General features: G+C 41.4%; 1 protein-coding gene across 2 annotated transcripts in view; it reads left to right on the forward strand.

Annotated features, from left to right (window-relative positions):
* Nucleotides 1-9,725, forward strand: part of MERTK (MER proto-oncogene, tyrosine kinase) — a 238,387-nt gene extending 228,662 nt beyond the window's left edge. For both annotated transcript variants that reach the window (XM_069769212.1, XM_069769214.1), the window contains exons 18-19: nucleotides 3,497-3,633; nucleotides 9,092-9,725. In XM_069769212.1, coding sequence (XP_069625313.1) covers nucleotides 3,497-3,633; nucleotides 9,092-9,578 — 624 coding nt within the window. In that variant the 3' untranslated portion in view covers nucleotides 9,579-9,725. The remainder of the gene's footprint in view (nucleotides 1-3,496; nucleotides 3,634-9,091) is intronic.
* The last annotated feature ends 5,721 nt before the right edge of the window (nucleotides 9,726-15,446 follow it).

The raw sequence follows: 15,446 nt of genomic DNA on the forward strand, positions 1-15,446 counted from the left end.
AAAACATGACATGTTGGTGGGCCTTGAGGACTGGAGTTGGGGACCCCTGCTCTACTCTACACTCTTATAGCAGAGACAGATCCGTACACTTGTCCATTTTCCCTACTTCCAACACATCATTTTCAAGAACTAACTGCTCACTTGCTGCCTTACATGACCAGTATATTTATACATACAATACATCGTCGATGACATCTTCACTGTGTACAACAGGGAAACCTTCACAAATCCTCAGTAGCCTGTTAGGTATGTGTCACTGTTTCTTTTTTCTGTAGTCAGTTGAAATTTTCAATACTAAGTGATCCTAGAAAAGCAATGTATGAATGGGAGTAGAGTTTTTTTAGTATAATATATGTAAATGTATGGCATTGCATGACATGTGTACTGGAGATGTGGTACTTCTAGAGATTTTTGGTGCTCAGATAGGATGCAACCCCATAAATTTCAAAATAGAGCAGAATCCGTCATTCTTGTAAGCATTAAGGTACCGTCACACTTAATGATATTGCTAGCGATCCGTGACGTTGCAGCGTCCTGGCTAGCGATATCATTGAGTTTGACACGCAGCAGCGATCAGGATCCTGCTGTGCCATCGTTGGTCGGCGCAGAAAGTCCAGAACTTTATTTCGTCCCTGGACCTCCCTGAGACATTGCTGAATCGGCGTGTGTGACGCCGATTCAGCGATGTCTTCACTGGTAACCAGGGTAAACATTGGGTTACTAAGCACAGGGCCGCTTAGTAACCCAATGTTTACCCTGGTTACCAGCGTAAATGTAAAAAAAAACCAAACACTACATACTTACATTCCGGTGTCTGTCCCCCGGCGCTGTGCTTTCCTGCACTGGCTGTGAGCGCCGGCCAGCCGTAAAGCACAGCGGTGACGTCACCGCTCTGCTTTACGGCTGGCCGGCGCTGACAGTGCAGGAAAGCACAGCGCCGGGGGACAGACACCGGAATGTAAGTATGTAGTGTTTGGTTTTTTTTTACATTTACGCTGGTAACCAGGGTAAACATCGGGTTACTAAGCGCGGCCGATGTTTACCCTGGTTACCCGGGGATCGGCATCGTTGGTCGCTGGAGAGCTGTCTGTGTGACAGCTCTCCAGCGACCAAACAGCGACGCTGCAGCGATCGGGATCGTTGTCTAGATCGCTGCAGCGTCGTTAAATGTGACGGTACCTTTAGACAAGGTAATTGTGTTGTCATGTATACAGTGTGTAATCATGTGACAATTTGGCCTACTTGTCCTTCATCAGAAATGCGTGACTGTGTGTAAGATGCTCACGAGTATCCGCAAGTTGCTGCGGCTATAATTGTGGTGGTCCTGAGTCCCACCTGGCAATTGCCTTAAGGCACAGGAACTTGTGGATACTTGTCAGCATCTTGTACAGTCAGGTACTTGTGGTGAAAGTCACTGTATAATACATGACAACACCATTACATTTTCTTTATCCATCCATGAGTGCCGGATTATTCTCTATTTTGCATGAGCTGTCATTAGCAGAAAGTTGTACAGTATGATTATTATCTGTTATACTGCAATATCTTCATCCAATTACTTACCTGACCCTGGTATTGTCGACGGTGTAGTCTTTAACGGTAACCCACCCCCAACCCTCTTTCCCCACCCGTGGCCCAATAGCTATCATTCCTATACCCAATAAAAACACGACCACTGTAATTCTTTGGAATGATATAGGCCACAGTAGCCTTTTTATTAAAACATATAACAATAAATACATTGATAACAAAGCAATAATAACATTTTAAAGGCTAGAAGGAGTCCTAGGAGCCCCAAGAATCTGGTGATTGACAACCCATACCGTGAACGTACATAACACCAACTTTACTCCCAGCCGTACAAAACCCTGGCTCGGGAGCACCAAAAAACCCAAACGAGGGTTCACTGTTCACGGTAAAAAATCCCAGGAGATCCGGCCACCCCTGCCGGAACTCCCTAACCACCATTCACCAGATTCAAAAGATACCAACACCAAAACAGAGGAGCCATATGCCAAAATGGATCCCCAAAACCAATTTTTACCAACTCCCAGGACTCCCCCCAGCCGCCACGGCCACAATGACCCAAAGAAAAACAACCTTCCCATTTAACGATCAAAACCTAACAGAACCCCCCTTTAGTAACCAACAATAAGGGCGGGAGGGCGGTACTGCTCGCAATCCTCAAAGAGCGGGAAGGGACAGATCCCTCCCCTATCTTCCCATAAACCCCCTCAGGCCAGAACCTTCCCCCCCGCTCATTACCATAATTCCTACCCCTCTCCCCCCATTGTCATGCAGGCCTTCGCCTACGCCGTGGGGGGAGGGGTACGGCTTGCTCCGGCCTTTTCTATATATCCATTTCCCTAGCTTGCAATAAATGCCAAGCATCTTCTCTGTATTAATAGGGTGCATTCACACTGATGTCATTACTGTACTGACAAATAAGGCTGGTTTCACACTTGCGTTTTAAAACGCATGCGTTTTAAAAAAAAAAAGGCATGGTGGAAAAACGCATGTAAACGCGTGCAAACGCTGCGTTTTTTAGACGCATGCGTTTTTGGATGTGGTGAAAAAAACGCGGTGTTTTGACGCGTTTACATGCGTTTTTTCATGTGTTTGCATTTTTTAAACGCATGGTGACAAGTGTGTGACAGCTGCCAATCATCAAAATCAAGTAGAAATCCCACTATAAACAGAAAAAGCTAGGGTTAGGGTTAGGGGTAGGGATCCTAACCCTAACCCTAAAGGGATCCTAACCCTAACCCTAACCCTAGGGATCCTAACCCTACCCCTAACCCTAAAGAGATCCTAACCCTAACCATTAGGGTTAGGGTTAGGGGTAGGGTTAGGATCCCTGGGGTTAGGGGTAGGGTTAGGGTTAGGATCCCTAGGGTTAGGGTTAGGATCCCTAGGGTTAGGGGTAGGGTTAGGATCCCTTTAGGGTTAGGATCCCTTTAGGGTTAGGGTTAGGATCCCTTTATCACCTTTATGGTGGGGGGTGGCATATCAGTGTGTTTTCTGTTTTTTTTTCTATAAAATCGCACATGTTTTTAACGCAACCAAATGCGCCTCTGAAAATCACTACATGTTGCATTTCTGCAAAAGAACGCATGCAGCAAAAAACCGCATGCGTTCAAAAACGCGACCAATCTCGTATAAAAAAACGCATGCATTTTTAATGTTAAACATAGGAAAAAAACGCATGCGTTTTTTTGCGGTATAAACGCTGCAGATAAAAACGCAAGTGTGAAACCAGCCTTACCTCAGACTATAGCATGTTACTAAGTGGATGCAGAACTTCTTGTTTGTGACCATTTGCGGACATCATTGTCTTCTTATATAACCTCTGTACAAAACCTTTTTTGTTGCTCCTAATAACTATCATCTTTGCTCTCAGAATGAGTAGGATACTGGTATCTGACCTTTCAGTGTGAAAGGCTTCATTCATTTCTTCTGGAAATATCACCCAGATCCTTCTGTTTGTTATCTACAGTGGGCATTTGGTATCACAATGTGGGAAATTGCAACCAGAGGGATGACGCCATATCCAGGAGTCCAGAACCATGAAATCTATGACTATTTACTTGAGGGACACAGGCTGAAGCAACCAGCAGACTGTTTGGATGAATTGTAAGTACAACTACCAGAAGCAAACACTGTATGAAGCAATGAGGTTGTTTTTCTATAAAGCTCGTAAATGGCACGTAAATGGGCCAAAAATGCTAAGAAATCCTTATGCAAGCTATTTCAATGACAATCCTGAAGTGTTGTGCACATAATTAGTAAATTTCCTTTGAGGATCTGTAGTGCATTTTTTTTCAGCAGCATGGCAATTCTTTCTGTGTTTCTGCAGCATTTTTCACCCATTGACTTCAATTGAGTCAGTCAAATCCGTAGCAAAAAAACGCAGGTATAAAAATGCTTGCGGATTTGCTGAGTCTTTGTTTACGTTTTTATTGGCTTCCTATCGTGTTGCCCATCTGTGTGACAGCGTGGGAAACACCGGTGCGTAGTTCTTATCGGCCGTAATGCTACCGCCAGTAAGACCATTGGTCAGAGCGCTGCAGGATCATACTGTCAGATGTCAGCATGACATCGGGAGAGGGAGTGCTGTACCCAGCTGCTGGCAATACACGTGACAGAGTTCACCAAAAATCATCAGCTGATCGGCTCCAGTGCTCTCACTTATGGCACCGCTGTGTGAGAACTTTCTCACAATGACAAAAAACTGACTGGCACTTCCAAGCTAATGTGAACAGGTGCATACTAGGAGCAGCTACCTCCATATACAATAAACAAAAAAAGCTGCACTCTGTAGTGCCAAAGCATGTCACTGAAATATATGAAATATGAATAGCAATACTGCTTCTAGATACTACAAAAAATGAGACGCTTAGCACATAATTTGGCCAATTCTTGCATGCCCATCAACCAATGGACAAGGTTTTCTCAAACCACCTTGTCACTTGTTGATTGGCATGCATGAATTGGCCAAATTATGTGCTAAGTGTCTCATTTTTTCGTAATATCCAGAAGCAGTATTGCTATTCATATTTCATATATTTCACATTGACTTGCTTTAACACTACAGTGACTGTTCTCAAAGTCATCAGGATCGTCGTTGGACATTATGGATTATCTTCTCTGCAGACAGGTGAGGAATATTGTGGTTTATTATTTTATTTTTGCTGTAGGAAACGTTGGAGTCAGTGGATTAGGCGTTTAGTGAGTATGGTTTAATTAAGATTTATTAAAGGAGCCTGTATCATTATTTCAATTAAATTACTTTATTCTGGTTGTGTGTTTTTTTATACAATATCACTATGGGGTTAGTGATGGGAGCGTCTTATAGACGTATCTCCATTACTAGCCTGTGGGCTTGATGTCACCTGATAATACAAAGGGGACATCAACCCCACAAATATAAACGCCACTTGCCACTGCTACAGGGCAAGTGGGAAGAGTGATGTGGCTAAGTGCCAAATTTGGCGCATCTTATAAATGCGCCTTTTCTGGTGCAGCTGAGAGCTGATGTTTCTAGTCTGGGATGGGGCCAATATCCCCTTTGCTGGTTAGATTTTATAGGGGGACCCTATGTCAATTTTTTCTGGGGTCCCCCTGTAAAATAGCCAGTAAAGGCTAAGCAAACAGCTGTGAGCTGATACTAATAGCCTGGGAACCTTTATGGCTATTAGCTCCTTCCCAGAATATTAACATTAGCTCTGAGACACCGCCTTTCCCTCTGCTGGTTATTAAAATTACGCGGGACCCCACACAATTTTTTTTTTATTTATTTTTTCTTAAAAATAAACAGTTGCTGTTTGTTACAGCTTATGTATGTTTTTTCTGTTAACACTCCTACAAAGGCTGGCAACAAAGTGTGTGTGCCTTTGTGTGTGTATTTGTTTATCGGCTTAGTAATAAAGGTGTTGGGCAGACACCTTTTAAATACTAAAGGTACCGTTACACTAAACGATTTACCAACGATCACGACCAGCGATACGACCTGGCCGTGATCGTTGGTAAGTCGTTGTGTGGTCGCTGGAGAGCTGTCACACAGACAGCTCTCCAGCGACCAACGATGCCGAAGTCCCCGGGTAACCAGGGTAAACATCGGGTTACTAAGCGCAGGGCCGCGCTTAGTAACCCGATGTTTACCCTGGTTACCATTGTAAATGTAAAAAAAATAAACACAACATACCCACATTCCGGTGTCTGTCACGTCCCCCGGCGTAAGCTTCCCGCACTGACTGTGAGCGCCGGCCGTAAAGCACAGCGGTGACGTCAGCCCTGCGCTTAGTAACCCGATGTTTACCCTGGTTACAAGTGAACACATCGCTGGATCGGCGTCACACACGCCGATCCAGCGATGACAGCGGGTGATCCAGCGACGAAATAAAGTTCTGGCCTTCTAGCTCCGACCAGCGATGTCACAGCAGGATCCTGATCGCTGCTGCGTGTCAAACACAATGGGATCGCTATCCAGGACGCTGCAACGTCACGGATCGCTATCGTTAAAAAGTTGCTCAGTGTGAAGGTACCTTTAGTCTTGGGTTAGGTGTGATGACAACTTCTGACACCATGCCCTAATCCCATTACCCTGATGCCACTGCATCAGCATAAAAAGATGGTGTTGAACCAAGAAATTACGTTATAAAACTTTTTTTTTAAATATCTTTATTTAGCTCAAAAAAGCATTCATTGCTGTACAAAACCAAATGCAAAAACCATACAAAAATGCACCAAAAACACGTGTTTATGCCGCAGCATTTTTCCTGCCAAGAGATACAGAATCCTTGCAGAAATTTCTACAAACAAATACTCAACATGTGCACATAGCCTCATAGTTAAGGTACGATGTTACATACAACTATGCGCATTGTGACAGCGAATGAAGAAAGCATAGTTGTAACACTAGACATAGGCTTAAAGCGTAACTGCACTTTTTAGATGACCTTTTAGAAAAAGCTCTCATGTCTGAAAATGAAAAATAACAATATTTCTGGATATTTTATGACTCCGTTGTTAAAGGGGTATTCCCATCTCCAAGATCCTATCCCAATATCTAGTAGGTGTCATAATAATATTAGCAAATTCCTCCAATTAGAAATGTAGTACAGTTTTTCTGATTCACTATGTCTCTTTCCTCATGTTCAAGCATTGCAGGACCTTAGGTATCCATGGTTACAACCACTGATAAAGTGACAGCTAGTTATCTAATTGTTAGTGATCGTAACTAGACATGAGCGAACAGTGTCGGATCCCTCCTTATTCAGCTCGCTATTAGAGCTTACAGAATAGCTGCAGCGGGAACCTGAATCACTCCCGATCTGCATGCGTCGCGGCTGTGTCACTGTAACAATAATCAGGCTCTCCATATACAGTATGTTGTGACTGTCACACAGCCGCGACACATGCAGCTGTGGCACCGAACAGCAGGTTATCGGGAGCGCTCTAGGTATCCAGGTTCTCGCTGCAGCTATTCTGTAAGATCTATTAGCGAGCCAAATAAGGAGGGATACGACGATATTTGCTCAGGTGTAGTCGTAACTATGTATTCCTGCACATGAGGAAAAAGACATGGTGAATCAAAAAAACAATACTAAATTTCTAATTGGTGGTGTTTGCTAATAATATTATTATTGTTATTATTGTTATTATTACACCTACTACGTATTGGGATAGGATCTTGGAGATGGGAATATCCCTTTAATTATCCCTCTGCACTAAAAGCCTTAGTAGTTTCTCTTTGTCTCTCTCTGCTCCTGACTTCCTTCAGCTCCCCGGCCACTCATCATAGACGTCTATCAGAAGCAAGTATAATTTAAGCCTTCACTGAAGACAGATCTGTAGACAAATTTGAGCAGCTTTTGAGAGTGAATGATAAGTGCAAGAGAAAGCAAATGACCAACAATTGATGAAAAAAATTTCTTTGCTTGTTCAGGACTTTGTTTGCTTCAGTTTAATTACTCACTCTCTTTCCCTTTATCCACAATCTTTCCCATCTCTTAGTTAAACTATGGTATATAACTGGGTACCATGACCCTGCTGTCCCTCACCACCACTGGAGCTGCCACAACCCTGCAACCTACTCTCTCCTTCCCCATTATCATGTAGACTGTAAGCCCGCAAGGGCAGAGTCATCTCCCTCTGGTACTATATAATCACACACTTATGTCCAATAGTGTTCACACCCGTATCATGTTGGGTGGAGTACCCCTTTAAATACTAAATCTCTATCACAAAATGTGTTACCAAAATGAATTAATTACTAGTAACACAGGGTACTAATTAAAAACAATAATTTTTATTGATATCTAATATATAATTGCCTAGAATACTACTTCCTGCAATTTGTGCCAACTTCCGTGGCTTTGTCCGGAGCTAATGTCCGGAGCTAATGTCCGGAGCTAATGTCCGGAGATTAATTGCCTAGAATACTACTTCCTGCAATTTGTGCCAACTTCCGTGGCTTTGTCCGGAGCTAATGTCCGGAGCTAATGTCCGGAGCTAATGTGCGGAGATAATGTCCGGAGCTAATGTCCGGAGCTAATGTCCGGAGCTAATGTCCGGAGATAAGTGACGTCAACAGTGTCCAGTGTCTGATTGGTTGCCGCCTGCTGCGAGCGACCAATCAGAAACGTGCCGTACTGTGACACACTCCGCCCGCCATTTTGGTGTGATTTTTGAATTTTTACCTCACAGCAAGTTTCTACTGCGTGGAGGCGGGCCCAGTGACGTTGCTCTTCAAGCTCCTGACGAATTTCGTAAAAAAAATGATAATACCATTTACCAAAACTATATATATTTAGTTGTGAAGTGGTTCAGTGAGATTTTCACACCAATTTTGAACTTTTGTTTGGTGTTTTCTCCATATACTGCCTATTATTTTTGTTCTTTCTTACTATTATTTATTAATTGTATTATTCTTACATTTGAATAAATAAAGTATATATGGATTCTAGACTCCCGATTCTTTAGAATCGGGCTGCCATCTAGTAACAATATAAAAGAATATGTACAAAAGATGCAAAGTTATAAAAAGGAGGACACAATGCCATGGGGTGCCGCGAAGCACTAGCTTATTCTAAGAATATAGCAGCCCAACATAAGCTAATAATTGCAGGTACAAAAAAGGGGTATTAAAGATGCTAGACACAAATGAAAATTGCTTATGATTAAGCTGAAAAAACCACAGTGATAGTGGTTTAAGCCTACTGTATGTAATGAATGGCTGTTGTAACAACATACCATATGTCGGCAACCTAAGAATGCACTGTTAGAATGCTGTAATACGATGAAGCGCTACTGAACTGGCAAGTGGAATGAGTAAAGTGCAACCAAAATAGGGCATACAGTACCTGTGTGTGCACTTGGATGTTCCCCGCGTCCCTCTGCCCCAACGCGCGTTTCGCACTGCTTCTTCGGGAAGAAGTCTGTCATTGTTAGTTTGTTGCCAAATTCAGGTTGTTTCCACTGATGGCTACATTGCATTATTCAACTCAGTAAAATAAATTGCATCAATTTTCACTTCAAATTAATCTACAATTGTGCAGTGTAAAAAGTCTTTGTCTTACTCCACCTTTAGGTATGAATTGATGTACCTCTGCTGGAGAGCTGACCCAGCCGATAGACCTACATTCACTGAACTAAAATTTAAGCTGGAGAAGTTTCTCCAAGAACTCCCTCCTGCAATGAACAAAGAAGATGTTATTTACATCAACACCAGTTTGCCTGAGGACAGTGAACTTTTCACACAAGATCCAGAGATCAGTGACATATCCATAGATGTGGATTCCAAGTATGTACAAATCACTCCCTCCAGGTCTGACACAACTATGGTCACTGTGGAGGTCCATGGCAGTAATTTGGATGAACAGAGGTATATCTTGAACAGCGCATCTGAAGAGTTGGCAGGTGAATCTGAACAAGCTTGTGCTCCACTTCTACATGACAGTATGCCACGTAACAAAGTGCCATGGTGTGAAAGCAACACTCTTTTGGATGGCAATTCATTGACTGAAGAACTTCTCTATGCTGATGACTCAGCAGAGGACTCCGAAATAGCAGTATAGAGATCCAAACTAATTTAATACATGTTCTTTCAAGTTAAAATGAATGTCAGATCAATTTCCTCCACTCCCAAACTATTTATATGGTCACCTTGCAGTCTAAAAAAATAAATGTCACCCTTACTTGCCTAATCTGTTTTTCCCTGACTCAAAAGAAAAAATAAAAATAAAATAAAAATCAGAATTTTAACTTGTAGGCAAATGAAGCTTAAATGCTCTGGGTGTGTCAAAGCACTTCCTAAGCCTTTGCTTCCCTGGCTTTGTTCTCTGCCAAGTCCCACTTTCATCTGCCTGCCTGACAACTTAGTGACCTTGTTAGCCAGTGAGTGATCAGTCATGCAATCCAGAGGGAGGTGGAGCTTCCTTTGGTATAGGGCTGGGGAGCCAGAGCCTTGGGAAGTGCTTTGACACACACTGAGCACTTAAGCCTCATTTGCATATTAATTAAAAAGCCAGGTGTAGATGACTTTAGTTTTCAAAGAGAAACATGCAAATAAACAACCAAATAAACAGTTAGGGAGTTGGATTGTTTTGACAGATTCCCGTTAAATTTTTTGATAAAGGTGCATAACTAGTATTGCCTTTATTTTTGTTGTTAGCTTACTATTTGGGATGCATTATTTGGCATTGAATCAATGTAAATACCATGCAGTATTCTGTACAGAGATATTAGCTGACTGATTATATACAGTGCCTTGCAAAAGTATTTGGCTCCCTGGAACTTTTCAACCTTTTCCCTCATATCATGCTTCAAACATAAATATACCAAATTTTTGGTGAAGAATCAACAAGTTCAACACAATTGTGAAGTTGAACGAAAGTTATTGGTTATTTTACATTTTTGTGGAAATTCAAAAACTGAAAAGTGGGGCGTGCAATATTATTCGGCCCCTTTAACTTAATACTTTGTTGCGCCACCTTTTGCTGCGATTACAGCTGCAAGTTGCTTGGGGTATGTCTCTATCAGTTTTGTACATCGACAGACTGAAATTCTTGCCCATTCTTCCTTGGCAAACAGCTCGAGCTCAGTGAGGTTTGATGGAGATCGTTTGTGAACAGCAGTTTTCAGCTCATTCCACAGATTCTCGATTGGATTGAGCTCTGGACTTTGACTTGGCCATTCTAACACCTGGATACATTTATTTCTGAACCATTCCATTGTAGATTTTGCTTGATGTTTGGGATCATTGTCTTGTTGGACGACAAATCTCCGTCCCAGTCTCAGGTCTTTTGCAGACACCAACAGGTTTTCTTCAAGAATGGTCCTGTATTTGGCTCCATCCATCTTCCCATCAATTTTAACCATCTTCCCTGTCCTTGCTGAAGAAAAGCAGGCCCAAACCATGATGCTGCCACCACCATGTTTGACAGTGGGTATGGTGTGTTCAGGGTGATGAGCTGTGTTGCCTTTACGCCAAACATATCGTTTGGCATTGTTGCCAAAAAGTTCGATTTTAGTTTCATCTGACCAGAGCACCTTCTTCCACATGTTTGGTGTGTCTCCCAGGTGGCTTGTTGCAAACCTTAAGGAATGCTTTTTTATGGATATCTTTGAGAAATGGCTTTTTTCTTGCCACTCTTCCATAAAGGCCAGATTTGTACAGTGTACGACTGATTGTTGTCCTATGGACAGTCTGTCCCACCTTAGCTGTAGATCTCTGCAATTCATCCAGAGTGATTATGGGCCTCTTGGCTGCATCTCTGATAAGTCTTCTTGTTTGAGATGAAAGTTTAGAGGGACGGCCAGGTCTTGGTTGATTTGCAGTGGTATGATACTCCTTCCATTTCAATATGATTGCTTGCACGGTGCTCCTTGGGATGTTTAAAGTTTTGGAAATCATTTTGCATCCAAATCCGGCTTTAAACTTCTCAACAACAGTATCACGGACCTGCCTGTTGTGTTCCTTGGTCTCCATGATGATCTCTGTGCTTCAAACAGAACCCTGAGACTATCACAGAGCAGGTGCATTTATACAGAGACTTGAGTAGACACAGGTGGATTATATTTATCGTCATTAGGCATTTAGGACAACATTGGATCATTCAGAGATCCACAATGAACTTCTGGAGTGAGCTTGCTGCACTGAAAGTAAAGGGGCCGAATAATATTGCACACCCCACTTTTCAGTTTTTGAATTTCCCAAAAAATGTAAAATAACCAAAAAATTTCATTCAACTTCACAATTGTGTTCCACTTGTTGACTCTTCACCAAAAATTTACATTTGGCATCTTTATGTTTGAAGCATGTGGGAAAAGGTTGAAAAGTTCCAGGGAGCCGAATACTTTCTCAAGGCACTATTTATGGAGAGAGAGAGAGAGAGAGAGAGAGAATGATCTATATATTTCTATTGATGCAGGGAATGGTGTAAATATTCAGCAGTTGATTATGATTTTTAGTGACTCAAGGATTCAGAATGTGCCTTCGTTAGTTCTTGTATGGATTGTGTTTCAATAGACACATACTAAAAAACTTTTCTACCTCCCCTTCATGTATTTACATTTTTTGTGCAATTTTATATTGATGACCTGGTATGCAGAATATATGGGTAGCAACATTCAGCTCTGCCCTATTCACATGATTAAAGGGTATGCCTAATATACACCCTAGTGTGTGTGTGTTATTAGATACTGTACCTCATTCAAGTGAGCAGGGCCAGACACAGAGACACAGAAATGAAAGGACCCATCCACTCCATGTTGCTGATCATTAGTGGTCCATGTGATGGATACTGATCACACATTAGTGGCCTCCTCTAAGGATGCACTATCAATGAGAAATCCCTTATATTATAGCAATCCTGCTCCTCTTGCTCCTGAAATGTTAATATTAGTATTTGCAAACTCCTTCCAAAGAAATGTTATGTTTACTGACAACAAGTATAAGAAATGTATATAATGTATATAGGCGTGTGACTTACCATTCCACACCGTGCACCAAAAAATGTGCCAGAATTGTAGCGCACATTTCTAGCACAAAGTAATTCAACATATACAGTAGGTGGCATAAATTAGCAGAATTATCACACAGCATGAACCACTTTGATAAACTTGTTACATTTCAAGACTGTCTAGTCTAAATTTGCAAAGTATAAGAAGTAATCAGTTTTTATAAATATGCCCCTATATAATAGATATACCATACCCTAAAAGGATTGTCCACTACTAGGATAAACCCTTGTCATGATCTGTATTTTCCCCAACTAAATTAATATTAGCTATACTCACCTCCAGATCACTGTTCCAGCGGTGTCTGTACTGGCTTTTCCAGAGCTTGTATGACATTATTTGTGTCATGCAATCCCTGCATGGGGCTCGTGTGACATAACAGCATTACGCAAGCCCTAAGAGATCAGCACCAACATTGTTGGAATGCTGACCACATCGGAGTATAGCTGTTAGTATTTTACATGGGAGAAATATAGTGATTGAGAAGAGGTAGTCCAAGTAGTGGACAAGCCCTTTTTACTGCAGAAAAGCCATAATCTGTGAACTGCATCAAGAATTATGTTAGCATATACTAGGAGGTGTGTTAGTATCTTGTACTCTCTTATATAAGCACTATTTATACAATCCAAGGAGAACTCCTTAAATGGGCCCCAATGGCACTTTTGACCATAGGTAAAAACTACCAAGGTAATCCCAGACAATTAATTCAATGTATATCATTAACTGCTTCTGGACCAGCCATAGACTTTAAAAGTCCAGGTGGTTAAAAGTTCACTGCATAGTAGACTAGCTACATGCAATTGTGTAGTTGCGGAAGTGGGGATCTGGCTGGCTTGAGCGCTGAATCTGTTTATGCAGTATTAGGAAGCACTGACAGTGCTTCCTCCTCCATACACTACGGTCATGTGATCCCCATGTGAATTGAGGGAGCAGGAACTGTTGGGTCATAGGAAACATCCAGAAGGCTGCATTTCCCCTGTAACTTGAGCAAATGAACCAGCCCCTGTTGTAAGGGAAATATGATGAAAAAAATTAAATATTGACCTTATGGGGGACATAATGTGTAAAATAAATTAATACATACAAAATATGAGGTAAAAAATAAATTAAAATAAATAAAAATGCCTCTGTGAACCCAAATCCCTGCTACAAACCCCACCCAGGTAAAAAGAAAAGGTGTGTGAGATATAGACAGAATTGTTACAGAATAAGGAACACAATTTTGAATGTATTTTAGTGGTAATTTTGTGGTCATAAAATGGGAATAACAGTCACTTATTTCCCCACCAATAACACCCAATATCCAGTGACGGTTTGAGACAAAGTGGGGCCCTGGGCAAAACTTTAAAGTGGGGCCCCAAATGCTCACTTATTACACCATTACACAGAAACATTTTGGTTTTATTTACATGCACTGAGTTGAGGCTTTTGAACGAATGTGATCGACAATATTGAAGTTGTTCTACACTTGTCTCCCGGCATCTTTACAATGGCTGAGGAAGAATGTTGGGCACACAACGATCACTAGTAGACTAGTATCACCATACAGTATCATGTTATCAGCAGAATATCTACAGTTTACCAGACGAAGTGCTGTTGAGAACAATGATTTTTGTTCCGTCATAAACAAGCAATCACTCAATTAATAGCAAGCATTTTGCTTGTTTAGTTTAATACACCCCATAGTCCTCCACATAGTATAATACATCTCATAGTCCTCCATATTGTATAATGTGCCCCATGTACCTCCATATACTTTACTACACTCCCCATAGTCTTTCATATAGTATAATACACTCCCCATAGTCTTCCACATAGCATAATACATCACATAGTCCTCCATATAGTATAATGCACTACCCATAGTCCTCCATATAGTATAATACGCCCCATAGTCCTCCACATAGTATAATGCACCCCATAGCCCTCCATATTGTATAATGCACTCCCTATAGACTTCCACATAGTGTAATATACCCCATAGTCCTCCACATAGTATAATGAACCCCATAGTCCTCCATATTGTATAATGCACACCCCATAGTCCTCCATAAAGTATAATGTGCCCCATATCTCTCCATATATTTTAATACACTCCCCATAATCCTTCATATAGTATAATACACCTCCCATAGTGCTCCATATAGAATAATACGTTCCCTATAGTATAATGCACTCCCTATATCCTCCCTATAGTATGATTCACTACCTCATGAAGTATAATGCAGCCCCAATAGAGTATAATGCAGCCCCCTCATGAAGTATAATGCAGCTCCCTCATGAAGTATAATGCAGACCCAACAGAGTATAATGCAGCTCCCTCATAAAGTATAATGCAGCCCCCCTACACACACATAGTATAATGCAGCCCCCCCACACACAGTATAATGTAGCCACACACGCACACTGTAATGCAGCCCCACAGTCCATCAGCATTACACACAGTATAACATACATACTATATGCAGGTCCAAATATATATATATATATATATATATATATATATATATATATATATATATATATATATACAGTGGGGCAAAAAAGTATTTAGTCAGTCAGCAATAGTGCAAGTTCCACCACTTAAAAAGATGAGAGGCGTCTGTAATTTACATCATAGGTAGACCTCAACTATGGGAGACAAACTGAGAAAAAAAAATCCAGAAAATCACATTGTCTGTTTTTTTAACATTTTATTTGCATATTATGGTGGAAAATAAGTATTTGGTCAGAAACAAAATTTCATCTCAATACTTTGTAATATATCCTTTGTTGGCAATGACAGAGGTCAAACATTTTCTGTAAGTCTTCACAAGGTTGCCACACACTGTTGTTGGTATGTTGGCCCATTCCTCCATGCAGATCTCCTCTAGAGCAGTGATGTTTTTGGCTTTTCGCTTGGCAACACGGACTTTCAACTCCCT

This window comes from Ranitomeya imitator, chromosome 5, assembly GCF_032444005.1.
Source record: "Ranitomeya imitator isolate aRanImi1 chromosome 5, aRanImi1.pri, whole genome shotgun sequence".
Taxonomy (NCBI): Eukaryota; Metazoa; Chordata; class Amphibia; order Anura; family Dendrobatidae; genus Ranitomeya; species Ranitomeya imitator.